The following is a 16,836-nucleotide window of genomic DNA, read 5'->3' as shown; positions in this document are numbered from 1 at the left end:
GAGAGTGTCCATTATAGGAATATTTTTGGGGGTCCATAATAGGGAAGAAGAACGTCCCGAAACGGGACATGAAAATCAAATGAAGTGTCGACTATAAGGAAGCAATTTCCTATTATGGACCCCCAGGGGGTCTACTATAGGGCGAATTCAGTTAGACTTTAAAATGTTAATTTCAACGAATAACGTCGTGTATTTGGGTGTTTTATGTATGTATCGTGAAGAAGGGATGCAGAGCTTGTTGTTAGATATCAAGCAGAGTTAATATGTTGAAAATTTCTAAGCCTTATGACAGGAAGAGCAAAATTCCGCTACTAGGGGGTCCACTATTGGGCATTTTACCCTATGACAATCATCTACATACAATAATGCAGAATTTATTATCACTTCTGATAAATTATATAAATTATCGCAGCAAGCCATGCGCGCGGATGGTTGCTTTTAAATTTGCTGTCACGTTTTTGTTCGATTCCGCAAGAAATAGATTCGGCTGATGTATATATTTTGCATATGTACTAGAAGAGAAAAGTTTAAGTTATCTGAAGTTTTAGATTTGGTGACAATTACTAAAGTGTATTCTTATTAGAGCGCGCGAAATCGTTTGTGTAATTTGTATACGCGCATGTATTTGGTGAAAATATGTTTGAATGGGTGACGAATTGCTCGGAATAGCGCTGGAAGAGTAGTGATTTTTTCGTGGACACTAGTTGTGATCTTTTCTTCCTCGGTTCATTTATACGGAATTTCATCAATTCAGTGAGATCGTTTCAATTTGTTTTTATATGATTCCCAAACTAAATACGCGCTGGATTTAAAAATCCGGAAGTTTGTTTATGGATCCATTATCCAATTGATAATGGTAGCATAAACAGGCGGGGCTTATTGCAAGTGAAAGTGACCTCGGACTGAAGGTGAGTTACCAGGCAGTCTGAAGTGGGTTCCTGGAGCTGTAGTAGAGCTAACACCTTCAACTCCCGGCTAAAGCTGACTTTATTAAAGACAGCTTTCTTCCATAATACCACTGCCGGACAGTGGGGATTAGATTGAAGATACACACACACACTTCTGATAAATTATATAAATCGAATCATTGTAGGGCGACCTTCTAACAACTGCAACTAGCATGGAACCTATTTCTAGCAAAAAAAAAGTGCGTAAAAGTCGTGAGAAAATGTCTTTGACCAATTTGGACACAATTTATGTTTGGCAAAATTTAAAAATATTTGTTAAAAAATGCTGAAATGTAATGTTTCAGAAAATGTGAGAATGGTTCTTCAGTTATTCAAAGAGCTGCTCTTAGAACGCCTTTGGAATTTTTTACAAGAATTCCTTTGGTATTTCGGTCTGTAATTATTTCAAAATTTCTTTTATAAAATCCTTCGAGAATTTCTCCTGGAAATCCACACGAAATTCTTTGAAGCAGTATTTTTTCTAGAAATGCAAATTAGGAATTCTTTCTTCATGAAATCTTTAAAGAACTACTTCGTATTCTCATAAATATTCCATAGTGAATTCTTCCTAAACGAGAAATTTCCAGGAGTTGTTACTGGAGGAATTCGTTGGACAATACCTTTAGCAATATCTGGAGGAGTTTCAAAACAAATGTTCAAAGGAATTTATGGTGGAACTTTTGGATAAATTTCTGGAAACTTTTTCGAAGTAATTTCCGCGGAAATTTTTGCAGGATTTTTTGGTAGAACTGCGGGAATTTTTTTTAGAGAATTTCCATGATTACTTTTCTTAGATGCTCCGGGGGCAATTCCTGAAGAAATTTTCGGAAAAAGATCCTGAAAGATGAACTTCTTGGAACATGAAAAAGTGTTTATGGGACTTCTAGTAGGAGACCGAGAAAACTGCTGGTGATTATTAGAGGAATTTCCGATGGAGTTCCTGGAGCAATTTTTTGAAAAATTCGTGAATTTTTCGTGATTCATAGTAAAATTTTCATAAGAATTTCTGAAAGAATTCCCGAGGGTGATGAATACAGACGGAATTTCTGGAATGATCTCAAGGTAATGTTTGTACAGTTCTTGAGGTAAATAAAATAGAATTCTAAGAAGAATTTCTGGAGAAACTTCAGCGAGAGTTTTAGGATGAACTCAACTGAGAAATTTCTGGAGTAGCTTCTTGAAGAATATTTAGACCAGAAAGGAATGTTCAAAAGGTATTCCGGAGGAATTCCTGGGTGAACCTCTGATGGAACTCCTGAAGAATTCTTGAAGGAGCTTTCGGGGAAATTCTTAAAAGAAATTCTGAATGGACCCGTAACGCTGGGTAGACTCCTTTACGTGGTATGTTACGGCATAAGATCTACCACAGTTACATTGCCAGCTACTGGCAAATCCTGAACCAACGAATGCCTTCCTCATTATCCAACTCCGTGGTACTTATGAGGGTGTTGCTAAGTCGGTGGCCTTTCGTTAAGTAAGTACCACACCAACACTTCCTTCCTCACCCTAGTTACGGTGAAGATGGGCGCGGCCAGGAGTAGGAATCCTCATGCTTTTGTTATTTTTGTCTAAGACTGGAATCAAGGACCAATCCCCTTCTTGATTTCTGATAGCATTCTAGGTAAGGATCTCAAAAGTAAAACATGAGTATCACTAGTGTCCAATCTACGAATTACACCGTAACAATGCTAATGCTATTTTAATTCATAAAAGAAATTCTGAATGAATTCCTGGAGGAATTTCTTGAGTAGCATTCTGAGAAATTACGGAGAATTTGATTTGATTCATCAATATCTCCGCAACCATGGACATTTTCAAAGGGATGACCAATGTTCCAAAAACGATATGAATTTTGTGATCGATAGCAGAAAACAGAACCAAAATCCGATGCAAGACTGCTGGGAACCATCATTTCGAAAAAAAAAGTTTTCCATGAAATTGGAGGTCAGGCACGTAAGATACTTTTTAGAGTGAAGCATTACCACATTACTAAAAGTTAGCTTTGCTTGATTGACAGTACCCATCGTAGTTGCTAGTCGTGATTGGCCGAGAAACAACAAATAATGCACAGCTCATTAATTGAACAGTTTCCTCTGGACTTGAAAGTTATTCTCGCTGTACATGCTTCGGAGTTTCTTTAATTCAAGACCAATAACAATGCTGGCCATGTCCTCACAGTCAATTAGGATAAGGGGAGGAAAATTAGTTCGACACTCATTGCTACAAGAGACCGAGGAATCCTCTGCATCTCCATGAGCACACTGGAAAGGGATAGTATGTTAGTTGGGAAGGAAATTGGAAATATTGAAAATCCCCTTGGTAAGCGACTATTTTTTTTTTGACGACTTGTTTCACGTATTTCCCCGAAGACTGATTCGATACCCCTACTACTTCGCGACGACTAAAACACGCACTGCACAACGCTTGCTCGATGGCTACTCTGAAGCAAATTTTCACTTTCTGATTAATTTACTCTCCCGCACAAAGCAGCAAAAAATTTCGGTGACCGGAAGATCGTTTTGCTTTCCGCACAAAGAAGAACTAAATTTCGCGCGTTGGCCGATCGCTCTGCTTATTGGAGAAACACGACGGGGTCAAGCGATTAATCAGCTAAAACGTTTTCAGTCAGTTTCAAATATTACGAAACTATAATTGCATTTTTTTTTCCTTTATTTACTTATTAAAGTAATATTGTGATATTATTTGATATTATTCACTATTAAAGTGAATTGTATTTTACGTCTTCAAATTGTGTATTGATTTATTGGAAAAGACTCTACGAATTATTTGATTTTTTTTGAGCTTTCAATAACTTCAGAAATGTCTTGGAATATCCATCCTGATATTATTTCTGAAATTCATCTAGAAATTTTTTCGGAATATTTCTCAGACATTTTTTTCTCGTAGATTACTTAAGAAATGCTTTGGGAAATACCTCCAGCCTTCAGGCATTCCATTGCAAATTATCCAGAAATTCCTTCAGCTATCCCTTCGAAAATTCTGTAGAATAAAGGTATAACGTGGTAATAACAAAGCTAGGGGAAGTGCCTAATTTGGCCAACCCTGAAAAATGACTTTTTTCCAAAAACTTTCGAAAACAGAAACACAGAGAAAAGTCGTAAAAGACATATCTTCTGTCAGACCGTATCGTGCTTTCGTGCTGTGCGGTTCTATTTTCTCTCTTTGCGGAAGGAAGTTTTTAATACTACCCGAAACTATTTTAATTTCAACAGTGCTTCTCAACGCTATTTGTACCCACTGATCCCGTTACGATCTTTGCAAGGACCCGTGCCTTCGTTTTACGTTGGACCCGTTTGCGGAAGTAAAATTCCGACAAGCGGTGGTAATCCTGCAGGGACACCGTTCTGGGAAAAAACCTCTTAGAAGGTCACGTCTCCACGCTCAGCAATGAGTATTAATAAAAACAAGAGGAAGGGGGAGTCTTTGAATTCTCCACTTCCTTCAAAGAAACAAGGTTTTAATACCGTCCTGCCAAAGCGCGGAAAAAATAGAAGGAAGCTGGAGAATTCAGATATTCCTTCTAACTCTATTATCGGAAATAATTCTTCTCCTATCGAACTGAGCTCGATTTGATTAATGATGATATTGAGCAAATCGAATCTACCTCTAGCCCAGGTGATTCGATTCATGCGAAAAAGCAAAGGATTCCGCCAATTGTGGTATCTGTTGCCGAGTTTTCTGGCTTCCGGAATGAGATTTTGAGTAACCTTCAGGGGATCAAGGTTTCATTTCAGATTGCTAGGAAGGGTGACTGCCCCGTTTTGCCGGGATCCTTTGACGATCGCAAACATCTTCTTCAGTATTTAACTGAGAAGCGTCATAAATTCTTCACATACGACGACAAAACTGAGCGATTGTTCAAAGTCGTTTTGAAAGGTCTCCCCAGTGACGACAAATCACTGGATGAGATTAAAATTGAAATTTCTGAATTACTTGGATTTTCACCAGTCCAAGTAATTAAGATGAAAAAGAAATCTCGCTCTGGTACTTCCCAGAAGGGTATTTCTCAAGAATTTTATTTAGTTCACTTTAACAAAAATTAACTAAATAATATGAAAAGTTTGGAAAAGGCCTGTATTATGTCTCATGTCCGTGTTACATGGGAACATTTCCGCAGGCCTGGGGGAAGTTTCCAAAACCCCACTCAGTGCAGGAAGTGCCAAAAGTGGGGTCACGGAACTAAACATTGCCACATGGATGCTAAATGCATGATTTGTGGTGGAACCTCTCACGCCAAGGACGCCTGTCCTGTGAGAGAAGATTCCAATAAATTTAAATGTCCTAATTGTGGGGGCAATCATAAATCCAATTTCTGGGAATGCCCTTCACGCAAAAAAGTTTTGACTTCCCGTGCAAAATTGATGACGGGAAATTTCAATAGGATCCCAGATTCGACGGGTAAACATATTTCGAACGCTCAAAATCCGCATTCATTAGCCGATCGAGTAATTCATACCCACCACAATCAACGAACAAATCTTGCTCCTACCTCTCAACGGGTAACGAGCAGTTCGTCGAAGTCTAATTTTTCAAACACGCCCTCCTATGCTAGCATCGCTGCAGGCAGGCAAAATGTTATTTCCGAAAATGAATGACGATGAATGACTTTCTTACCCATTCTTCAACGGGAAATAATGTTCGTTCTGACGACTCAGGTAGCATGTCTGCTTCCGACTTTGATTTTCTTAATGAACAATTGCATCACATGATTGATGCAATGTTCAAAGCAAATACCAAAACTGAAGCTGTTCAGGTTGGTATCAAATTTACTCAAAGAATTGTTATTGGACCTCGTTTTAATGGATCCAAATAATTCTTTGAAAGTTTTAAATTGGAATGCCCGCTCTTTAAAAGGTAAGGAAGATGAATTATTCAACTTCCTATCAGTTCATAATGTGCACATTGCCATTATAACTGAAACATATTTAAAACCTGGTCTTTTCATCAAAAGAGATCCAAATTATTTTATTTACCGGAATGATCGCCTTGACAGCGCCTGTGGTGGGGTCGCCATTGTTATTAATAGACGTATCAAACATAAATTATATTCTTCGTTTGAAACCAAAGTTTTCGAAACCTGTAGAAACAAATTTTGGACAATTCTCTTTTATTGCAGCCTACTTGCCTTTTCAATGCAATGGGCAGCAAAAGAATTTGTTGAAAGCTGACCTTCAAATTCTGACTCGCAACAAATCAAAATTATTCGTACTTGGTGACTTCAATGCCAAACACCGTTCATGGAATAATGCTCAAAGCAATTCCAACGGCAAAATTTTATTTGAAGATTGTTCTGCGGGATATTATACTATTCAATATCCCAATGGCCCAACTTGTTTTTCATCCACTCGAAATCCTTCGACAATTGATTTGGTTTTAACGGATTCAAGTCAGCTGTGTGGCCAATTGGTAACTCATGCTGACTTTGACTCTGATCACCTTCCTGTGACATTTGAAATCTCACAAGAAGCCATTTATAATCCAATCAGCTCTACTTTTAATTATCATAGAGCTGATTGGGATTTATAAAAATTTATATCGATAGGAATTTTGATGTTGATATTCCTCTCGATACCAAAAGTGATATTGATAATGCTCTCGTATCTTTGACAAATTTAATTGTCGAAGCCAGAGGCATTGCAATTCCTAAATGTGAAATTAAATTCAACTCCATTAATATTGACGACGATCTTCAGCTACTGATCCGTCTTAAAAATGTGAGGCGAAGACAATACCAAAGAACTCGCGATCCCGCGTTGAAAGTTATTTGGCGAGATTTGCAAAATGAAATTAAAAAACGTTTTGCTATTCTGAGAAATACCAACTTTGAGAATAATGTCTCGAAGTTGGATCCCAGTTCGAAACCCTTTTGGAAATTAACAAAAATTCTTAAAAAACCTCAAAAGCCAATTCCAGCGCTTAAAGAGGGAAATAAAATTTTGGCGAAAAGGCTCAAAAACTTGCTCAGCAGTTCGAGAGTGCCCATAATTTTAGTCTAGGTCTCACTAGTCCAATTGAGGATCAGGTTACACGGAGCTTCGAAGACATTCTCAATCAAGAGAATGTTTTCGACCCTTCGTTGGGAACTAATTTGGATGAAGTGAGATCTATTACTAGAAAATTTAAAAATATGAAAGCCCCGGGTGATGATGGTATTTTCTACATACTTATCAAAAAACTTCCTGAGAGCTCTTTATCCTTTTTGGTAAATTTATTTAACAAATGTTTTCAATTGGCATACTTTCCAGATAAATGGAAAAACGCCAAAGTTGTTCCAATTTTGAAGCCGGACAAAAACCCAGCTGAGGCTTCTAGTTATCGCCCAATCAGTTTGCTTTCTTCAATAAGCAAACTGCTTTTAAAGATTATTTTAAATAGAATGATGGTTCACATTAATAACAATTCTATATTTGCTGATGAACAATTTGGTTTTCGCCATGGGCATTCAACCACTCATCAGTTATTAAGAGTTACGAATTTAATTCGGCTCAACAAATCTGAAGGATATTCGACTGGAGTTGCTTTTCTTGATATAGAGAAAGCATTTGACAGTGTTTGGTTGAAGGTTTGATTGTAAAATTGATGAATTTTAATTTTTCTCTGTACATCATTAAACTGATCCAAAATTATTTATCAGATCGCTCACTTCAGGTAAACTATCAGAATACTAAATCTGATAGATTACCTGTAAGGGCTGGTGTCCCCCAAGGCAGCATACTGGGGCCCATATTGTATAACATTTTTACTTCTGACTTACCTGATTTACCACCAGGGTGTCAAAAATCTTTGTTTGCAGATGACACGGGCCTTTCAGCCAAAGGGCGAAGCCTTCGTGTCATTTGTAGTAGATTTCAAAAAAGTTTGGATATTTTCTCCACTTACTTGCAAAAATAAAAAAAATCCCCGAATGCTTCCAAAACTCAGCTTATAATTTTCCCACATAAGCCGAGAGCTTCTTATTTGAAACCTTCTAGCAGACATATTGTCACTATGAATGGGGTTCCAATTAATTGGTCTAGCGAAGCCAAATATTTAGGACTTCTGCTGGACCAAAAATTAACTTTTAAAAATCACATTGAAGGCCTTCAAGCCAAATGTAACAAATATATTAAGTGTCTATATCCACTTATAAACAGAAAATCAAAACTTTGTCTTAAGAACAAACTTTTGATTTACAAACAAATTTTTAGACCAGCCATGTTGTATGCTGTGCCAATATGGACTAGTTGCTGCAATACCAGAAAGAAGGCACTTCAGAGGATTCAAAATAAAATTTTGAAAATGATTCTGAAGTTGCCTCCGTGGCCTCCAATGAACTTCATAGAATTTCTAATATTGAGACATTGCAACAAATGTCCAACAAAATAATTTCCAATTTTAGACAAAAATCGTTTCAATCTTCTATTGCAACGATTAGCTCCTTGAACCCTTAGTATAGATTAGGCTAGGTTTAGTTCAAGTTAAAAACATTGCAATTCCTACATGGTTCAATTAAACCAGAGGAAAAATCCTAACTGCCAGAGGCAATTGAAATGTATTAATAATAACTAAAAAGTAACATAGCAAATAAGGATGATAGTGTTAAGATAACACGGAACACCTAGTCTAAGAGATGAATGCATGTAGGGTAAGACGGTATAATGCGCCCCACCTGGCCAAAACGCCCCCCTTTGATTTCTAGAAAACTATAACTAACTAAGGGTCAAAATCAGTTGGTACCTATAAATATTTGTAAAACCATCGTACTATGTGAATGTGGAAGTATTTTTGTAGTAGGGTAAATGTTCCAATAGTGGAGGAACTAAGCACGTTCCAACACTATTTATTCTCCCAGAATAATATCGAATCGTATTTCACCTACCTTTACAATGCATTCGAAAGCTCTCCGCTTGTATTTTTATATTGAAATTCTTGTGTTGGAAGAGAAACTATTTTTCAAGCCTAAAATTAAAACTCCAATTACTGGTACAATGTTCCAATAGTTGCGATATGTCTTAATTTGCGTTCCTATAGTTACGAATCCCATTGTTTTTCAATGAGGCTCGCGACTATAGGAACACTACCGGAACTATTGGTGCATAGACGAAAAAATGTTAAGGTATTTTGATGATATTTACCAGTTTAGAAGGGCTATCAAAGATATTATGGCTCGGTTCGGAAACTGACAGATATACTAACTGTTTGACAGTGTGGATTGCTGCGATTGATTTGTAAGTTTTGAGTATACCATACTACCGCAACTATAGGAACACCCACGACTATCGGAACTTTTGCCCTACATAATGAAAATAATAGCAAAATATGAAAAGTGACAGTTTTGATGTAACTTTTCATGTTTGTTTGCTCAACATTCTGGAGCGACGCTAGCATACTGTCCGCAAAACTTGCACGGGAACACTCAGTTGGGCAGCAAAATAACTTTTCTCAGTGGTTAATATGATATAAAATTGCTTCCATCTTCAAAAACGTGACGATTTTTGAAAATATGTATTACTGGCCAAAACGCCCCAGGGTAGACAGGACGATATGCCCTTACCAACTGGACACAAGCGCGGCGAGCTCGCAGCAGTTGCTTTCAAATTATATGGAAATTATTGAAATGTAAATAAAACCTGATTAAATGGACTTATGTTGGTTTTTTAATGTCAAGCACATAAGGATTTGTAACCTTTTTATTATGGGATTGATAAAATACTAATGAAGGGCTTTGGAACGTCTTTGGCTAAGGTGGGGCGTATTGCCCAGGCACTTTTAGAAATCCATTTTTTCACGACTTTTCAAAAAAGCATTATTTTGTGTTATCAGTAATATTTTTATATGACTACTCACGGGCAATGCATTTGCGACTTCTTGCACTACCAAATAACACAAAGTTTGCATAAATTGCGATGAAAAGTAAAAAGTTATCAAGGTTTTGCCTTAGGGGGGGCATATTATACCGTCTTACCCTATTAGATAATTAGCAAATAAAATTAGTTAAAAAAAACATATCTTCTGCTACACCTAAGAAAGAGGATGCTCACTCAAGCAGATTATCGTCGAGAAATCATATTGCGGGAAAGAAAAAAGGCCGGATAAGAGAAAACTATTTCTCCCTCACGTAAAATTTGCTCGTTTCTCACTTCTTTCATCCCTTTCGTGCCCTCACCAATGCAAACAAGAGTAGCTTTTGTAGAACAATTAACCAATCCCTAATAAGAAGTCGATGTGATGGTGTGGCTAGAGTGAGCGCATCCCAGTGCAATTTTTGTTGGTGTTCTGGGTTCGAATCTCGTTAGGATCATATTTTCTTAAAGAATGCATACCGAACATTTTTACAAAAAATAAGTCGTAAGATTAATGAAACGAAAAAATAATTTCGTCAATTAGGCACAATTTTCTTTAATCTTTCAAAGAGAAAAAAGACTCTCCTTCAGGCCAAAAATTGCTTGTTTTCGCCTCATCGAAAAGAAAAGTACAAACTCTACACCCTTACTGCAACATACTACACCCGAAAAATTGAACTTCTAGAGACGATCCGTATTTCCCCTGTATGCAACTTACAAATGCATGGCCTACTGCCACTGGAAATTTTAAAATCACGAACACGACTCACATGTCCCCTTCAGAAAAAACGAACAGTGGGTAATGTCTGTGACATAACCGCTAAGTGGACGTAGGACTTGACTTGACCATGCCTTTAAAATACATAATATGTCCAAATTTCTCACATCAACTATTTTGGATAAATAATCGGCGTTGCATACCATTCCTTGGCAAAATCTTCTCATCAAACCGAAACAGAAATCAAATCTAACTCGAACAAGAATCATCAAAAACAATTCAGGAAGTATCTGTATCTGTGGCAACCTTCCCACTGAAGGACTGCCTGAAAAAAGCCACAAGTTGGCCCAGCAGGGGATGTAGGGCCTCCTAATCCGTGCGATAGCGACTGAAGGAGAACATTATTTTTAACTCTTAGAGCCTTGAAAAAGGCTGTTTGCTTCGGCTAAGTCCAAAAAGTAAGAAAACGATCTTTTCAAATAACCGTGAATTTCTAGTGGTGGTATAAAAAAGACTGAATGCTCTGCGAGCGAATGCACTTTTCTTTTATATCTTATTTTGAATCTTCTCTGCTTCCCAATTAGTGGGCCAATCAGCCAGTGTCTTGTATCCCGCTTCTTTGTCAGCCAAAGCGTTATCATCATCAACGCGTTCGAGAAGGGCTTCTTCTTTTTTACGCTTCTTGCTCGCTGCTGGCGTCTATTTCCTAACGGGACTTTTCGCTTGATGCAGGCCAATAAGCCGGGCAAGCGAGCTTAGAATTGCAGTTCAGGTGAGAAGTACGTGTTCTTTTCTGAGACAACATTGTTAGTAGTAGATGGAAGGAAACACCCGGACATGGGATTTCGGGTGATAAGATTTAGAATTGGTAACATGGGACGATCATTCAGTCACGGTCGCTTTGTGTGCGGTCAGTATCAAACAATGTTTATCTAGATATTTCTTGATCAATGCCAAAAAATCCAACATTTGATGAAAAATCGATTGATAGTTTATTAATGTTTGAGCTGTTATCGGTGTATTTTTAATCCAAATATCCAAATATTATGTGAGAGATTTGGACATCTCATGTTTTTTTTAGGCATGGTCAAGCGAAGTTCTTCGTCCACTTCGCGGTTAAATCAGAAAAATTATCCACTGTTAGTTTTGACGCTATTTATGAAAATCACGCAAGAAATTTTATCACTAGAATATTGGATTTGGCACCCAAGTACAATTTCTATCCCGAAGGGTATTGGAAGCTTTGATATTGATCTCTATTATTGGCTCTCTGAAGAACCATTTGTTTTCTGGACATACATGCTGCATCATGTGGCTTTTCTCCAGCCTGTCTCGGTTCATCACCGATGCCGGCCGGTCTCGGCTCGACTCTGCTGCTGCTGCTGCCGGTTTCTGCTCAGCATTGCTGCTTTGTCGGGTCTGTAGGGTGGACTGCTGCTGTACTGGCTAGGTTTCGGCTGATGATGGTGGCTTTGATGGTGTCGAGCCGAAAAAGCGGTCCGTGCAGACTTCATTCCCTGCTAAAAGGTGTGAGTGCTGTTCATTCGATGATGCGGTTGCTTCGCTTGTCTCGGTCAGAATGAAAGGAAAAACTCATTCGCTGGTGTCTGCACCAATCAGAACGTGGTAATGGAATGATGGAGGAATTATGCGGTACCCATATTTATAGGTTCCCTTGATCTCAATGTTTTTCAATGAAAACAGTTTCATGCCTATTGAAACAAGTTTTTCGGGTCTTATCAATCATGGACATGAAAGGCATACTTGAAATCTGTCGATTGAGGGGCTTACCGCAGAAATTCGTCCATTGAGACGAACGCTATTAACGTTTAAAATCTTTCAACACAGCGTAACGCGGTCGATTTGAATATTTTGGAATGACACCCGGTATAGTAAAGAGAGACGTAAGTCCTACGTCAAAAATAAAATAATTATAAATTTCTGAAGGAAGATAACGATCTATTTATGACGTGAATATTCCACAATCTACAACTTGTTTGATCAAAATGTGTCTCAGATACTCATACTTTAACCATTACTCATATTTTAACCAACAAAACAATAATGCTTTAGTTAACACTAAAATCATAACCATAATAAACTACAACGCTTGTTGTGTTCCCATAATATACTTACGTTGTCAAACTGATTTTTGTCTTTATTTTCGTGAACTTTAATTTTTAGAAACTAGTATCTCATGTAAGTGTATAGTAGTAAGTGTAGTTTTAGATTAGGATTTTCTTAAAAATCTATTGAAACAAAATTTTAGACATTTTTCGTTGTATGTAGGGGAACTGTTCCGTTTTCCATCTCACTGAACATATATTCATCTCATCGCAAAACAAAGAAATACAGCATCAATCTCGTCGCTTCTTTCTGCTAATACGCGTGCTCACTGGTGAAAAAAATCACAAAAATATAAAACAAACCGAATTCCTTTTCATTGCTTTGTTTTTGATGAAATGGAAATAGGAGCTACGGGATGAAGTGCCGAACTGTTCCTCCATTTATCTGCTTCTCATTCACTTATTGAAAAAGAGAACTCGATTATTGAGCGGTTCCTTCAAAGAAGGACCTCTTAGAAGCAGGGCTGACAATAGTCATCGTCGCAGCACGAAATGCCAGAGTAGCGACGAATTGTATAGTATCTTCATTGTTACTCGAAAAATCTTCGATGACGCACACAACGTTAGCGTTCGTCGTGCAACCAAATCGTCATGACGACATCGAAGAACGAAGACTTCATACCATCATTCTTCAAGCGGCAGCTGCCATGCGAAGATTTTTATTAATTCTTTGTAATAATGAATTTGAAGTAACATACGAAGGCGTTATAAATGTTATCAAAACATTTATGTTACCAAAGTTCCTACTATTTGTTTATTTGAGACGCCATTATGTTTTAAACCAGTCCGTCTATAATGACGAGCAATCAATTATGTGAAGAAGTGACGACAGAAATCTTCATAACTTTTGACTACGCGAAAAAAACGAATAGACCCTGCTTAGAAGTATTTCGGAGTTTATCTTCGGTTCTTCCTCCGGGAATTTGTACGAAAATTCCTCTGAAAATTCCTTTGCGATTTGTTTAGGATAGATTTGTACATAATTTAAGAATTATTTCTAAAAATGGCTCAAGGAATTCATTCGGACATTAATTTGGGGAAACTTTAAAATACTTCTTAAGGAATTGTTCGGGGAATTTCTTTGGAATTGCTTACAAAAAATCTTCAGAAAATCATTTGGGGATGCCTTCACAAATTCCATAGAAATTGCTTTAGAAATTCCTTTGGGAATTTATTTAAAAAAATCTTAGGTAATTCCTATAAATAAGGAATTCTTCGAAAATTCTTTCATGTAATACGGTTGGTAATCGATGATTTTTCGACGAGAAATTAAACAATTTATTTACCAGATTGTTCGGACGTTTCGGTCGATTCACTTGCCTTCAATTCAACCATCTTCTGCGGACTAATCTTCCTGCCGCTTCCTTACTGTGTAACAATTTTCGAATTCACCGCGAGGAGAGTTTGCCGGTAAATATTCAAGGTCAGCAGAGTATATGTACAAAACTGTACAATGCTGAATCAAATTATTACAGAATATTTTTCTAAGGAATCGAACCAATACTCGGATTTATCTTTTAGATACAATTTGATAAATTGTTGGCTATTTTATTCTTTGATTAAAAATAAGGGTGCCCCTAGTATGATGCAAGCTATTTAGTCTAATAAGTTCTATTTTTTTCAGATCAAGGAAATCCTGGAAACTCTCGGCCTGGATGAGCACCGTGCCACCCTAACTAGGAATCTCTCCGGAGGACAGCAGAAGCGTCTCTCGATTGCACTCGAATTGGTCAACAATCCCCCAATAATGTTCTTCGACGAACCAACATCCGGTCTGGATAGCTCGACCTGTTTCCAGTGCGTCAGCTTGTTGAAATTCCTAGCACGGGGTGGCCGAACGATCATCTGCACCATTCATCAACCGTCGGCTCGGTTGTTCGAAATGTTCGATCAGCTTTATACCCTTGCCGATGGTCAGTGCGTGTACCAGGGTAACACCAAACAGTTGGTGCCCTTCCTGGGAACGCTCGATCTGGAGTGCCCGTCGTACCACAACCCGGCCAGCTACATCATTGAAGTAGCTTGCGGTGAACACGGAGACCACACGCGCAAACTTGTGAATGCCATCGACAATGGCAAACGAGACGTCCGGGGCGAACTGGACTTCCCAGCGCTGAAAAACAAGAAGAACGAAAATGGAAACGCAAACGCCAATCTGAAATCCAACTACGATAAGCTCAATGGCAACAGCAACAAATACGCCGATAATTTGAACCTGGGAGGTAATGGTCTGCTGCCGTCTTCGATGGTGAACGACATTGCCAAGCAAACCACCACCGAAACTATTAAGATCAACGTGGAACCGGAAAAGGAACCCGAGGTGAACACCGCTCTATTGCCGATCGATGGACAGCTGGACGCTGGACTCTCACCGGAGCGGTACCCAACTTCGGAGTTCCATCAGTTCTGGGTTGTGCTGAAGCGAACGTTGCTTTTCAGTAGACGTGATTGGGTAAAATCAGATTATGTTAATGTGAAAACTCTAACAGATTGTAACGCAAGCATGCTCTTTTCAGACACTTATGTATCTCCGTTTGTTCGCTCACATCCTAGTTGGATTCTTAATCGGTGCATTATACTACGATATCGGAAACGATGGCGCCAAGGTGTTGAGTAACCTCGGATTCTTGTTCTTCAACATGCTGTTCCTGATGTACACTTCGATGACGATTACGATTTTGTCCTGTAAGATTGATTTGTTGTTCTTGTTTAATTGAAACTTATTTTCATTTGGGTTTTACAGTCCCTCTCGAGATGCCCGTCTTGCTAAAGGAAAACTTTAATCGATGGTATTCTCTTCGGTCGTACTACCTTGCGATTACGGTGTCAGACATTCCATTCCAGGTGATTTTTTTTACAAATTTGATGACTCCAATTAAAGAAAAATTAGAATAAGAAATTTTACCCGAATTGTTCTCTTTATTTATTTTAGGCAATTTTCTGCATATTCTACGTGTCAATCGTGTACTACTTCACGTCGCAACCACTCGAGTGGTTCCGCTTCGCAATGTTCTTGGGTTCCTGTTTGCTGATTTCGTTCGTAGCCCAAAGTGTCGGTCTGGTGGTCGGCGCCGCTATGAACGTACAAAACGGCGTGTTCCTGGCTCCGGTGATGTCCGTTCCGTTCCTGCTGTTCTCCGGATTCTTCGTGTCGTTCGACGCCATTCCAATCTACCTGCGGTGGATTACCTATCTGTCCTACATCCGGTACGGTTTCGAGGGAACTGCCCTGGCCACCTATTCGTACGGTCGCGAGAAACTCAAGTGTCACCAGGTGTATTGCCACTTCAAATCGCCGACAACTACGCTCGAGGAGCTGGATATGCTCGACGCAAACTTCACTCTGGATATTGTAGCTCTGGTAATCATTTTTGTAGTTCTGAGAGTCGCCGCATTCCTGTTCCTGCGATGGAAGCTCAAAACTACCAGATAAGTTATGGCCTAACACAGATCAGCTTTACAGAAAAGCAATGTTATTTTTTATGATTTTTTTTGTTCAATATTATACAAAGTTATAAGAAGATTAGTTATTAGTGAAGGGGATTAGAATAATCTTACACCAAAACATTGTGATGACGGGAGCAATAAATGAACCAATTTTGTGACGAAGATTGGTGAAATGACCTAAGATAGCTATTTTCTACCAATAAATAATGGACAAAACAGCATAAATATATGCGCATCAGGAAACTATATGAGGCTGTGCTTCAACTAGAAATTTGAAATGCAAAATTCAACTATATTGGGTATCAAGAAAAAACAAAGTTTACACATTTTCAAATACTAACAATGTCAATGGAATAAGGACTTTGAATATATTAGAACAGTTATGATATTATTGAAAAGGAGCTTATTCAGTAGAACCTTTTGTAATGTTTTACAACAAACCTTTGAAAGTACCAATTGTGATAGCATTTTGAATGGAAAAAATAAACGGAGTAATACCCTATTCAGAATTATATTTTATTTCATTGTTTTGCATCCAAGTGTGAAAAAATGACATTTTAATCATTTTTCTATTAAAGTTAATAAATAATAGTCCGGTCCAATGAGCAGGTTGAAGTCACTCGAAGTTTCTCCCTTTGCTGCTCGTGTTTTGCCAACAAAGAATGGGGGATGGGGACTTCAACCTGCTTATTGAACAGGACCAATAACATCAGCTCTACAAGTTGACCTGATGTAAAATATTGGTCAGGGCATTT

At 38.2% G+C, this 16,836-nt stretch overlaps 1 protein-coding gene across 1 annotated transcript in view; it reads left to right on the top strand.

Moving 5' to 3' along the window:
* LOC134211905 (ATP-binding cassette sub-family G member 1) overlaps window positions 1-16,583 on the top strand; it is a 59,706-nt gene extending 43,123 nt beyond the window's left edge. The window contains exons 4-7 of the mRNA XM_062689286.1: window positions 14,259-15,086; window positions 15,151-15,319; window positions 15,378-15,478; window positions 15,567-16,583. Coding sequence (XP_062545270.1) covers window positions 14,259-15,086; window positions 15,151-15,319; window positions 15,378-15,478; window positions 15,567-16,067 — 1,599 coding nt within the window. The 3' untranslated portion in view covers window positions 16,068-16,583. The remainder of the gene's footprint in view (window positions 1-14,258; window positions 15,087-15,150; window positions 15,320-15,377; window positions 15,479-15,566) is intronic.
* Window positions 16,584-16,836: the final 253 nt, after the last annotated feature.

Source organism: Armigeres subalbatus, chromosome 2 (genome assembly GCF_024139115.2).
Source record: "Armigeres subalbatus isolate Guangzhou_Male chromosome 2, GZ_Asu_2, whole genome shotgun sequence".
NCBI lineage: Eukaryota > Metazoa > Arthropoda > Insecta > Diptera > Culicidae > Armigeres > Armigeres subalbatus.
This window is presented reverse-complemented; position numbering and strand designations above follow the sequence as displayed.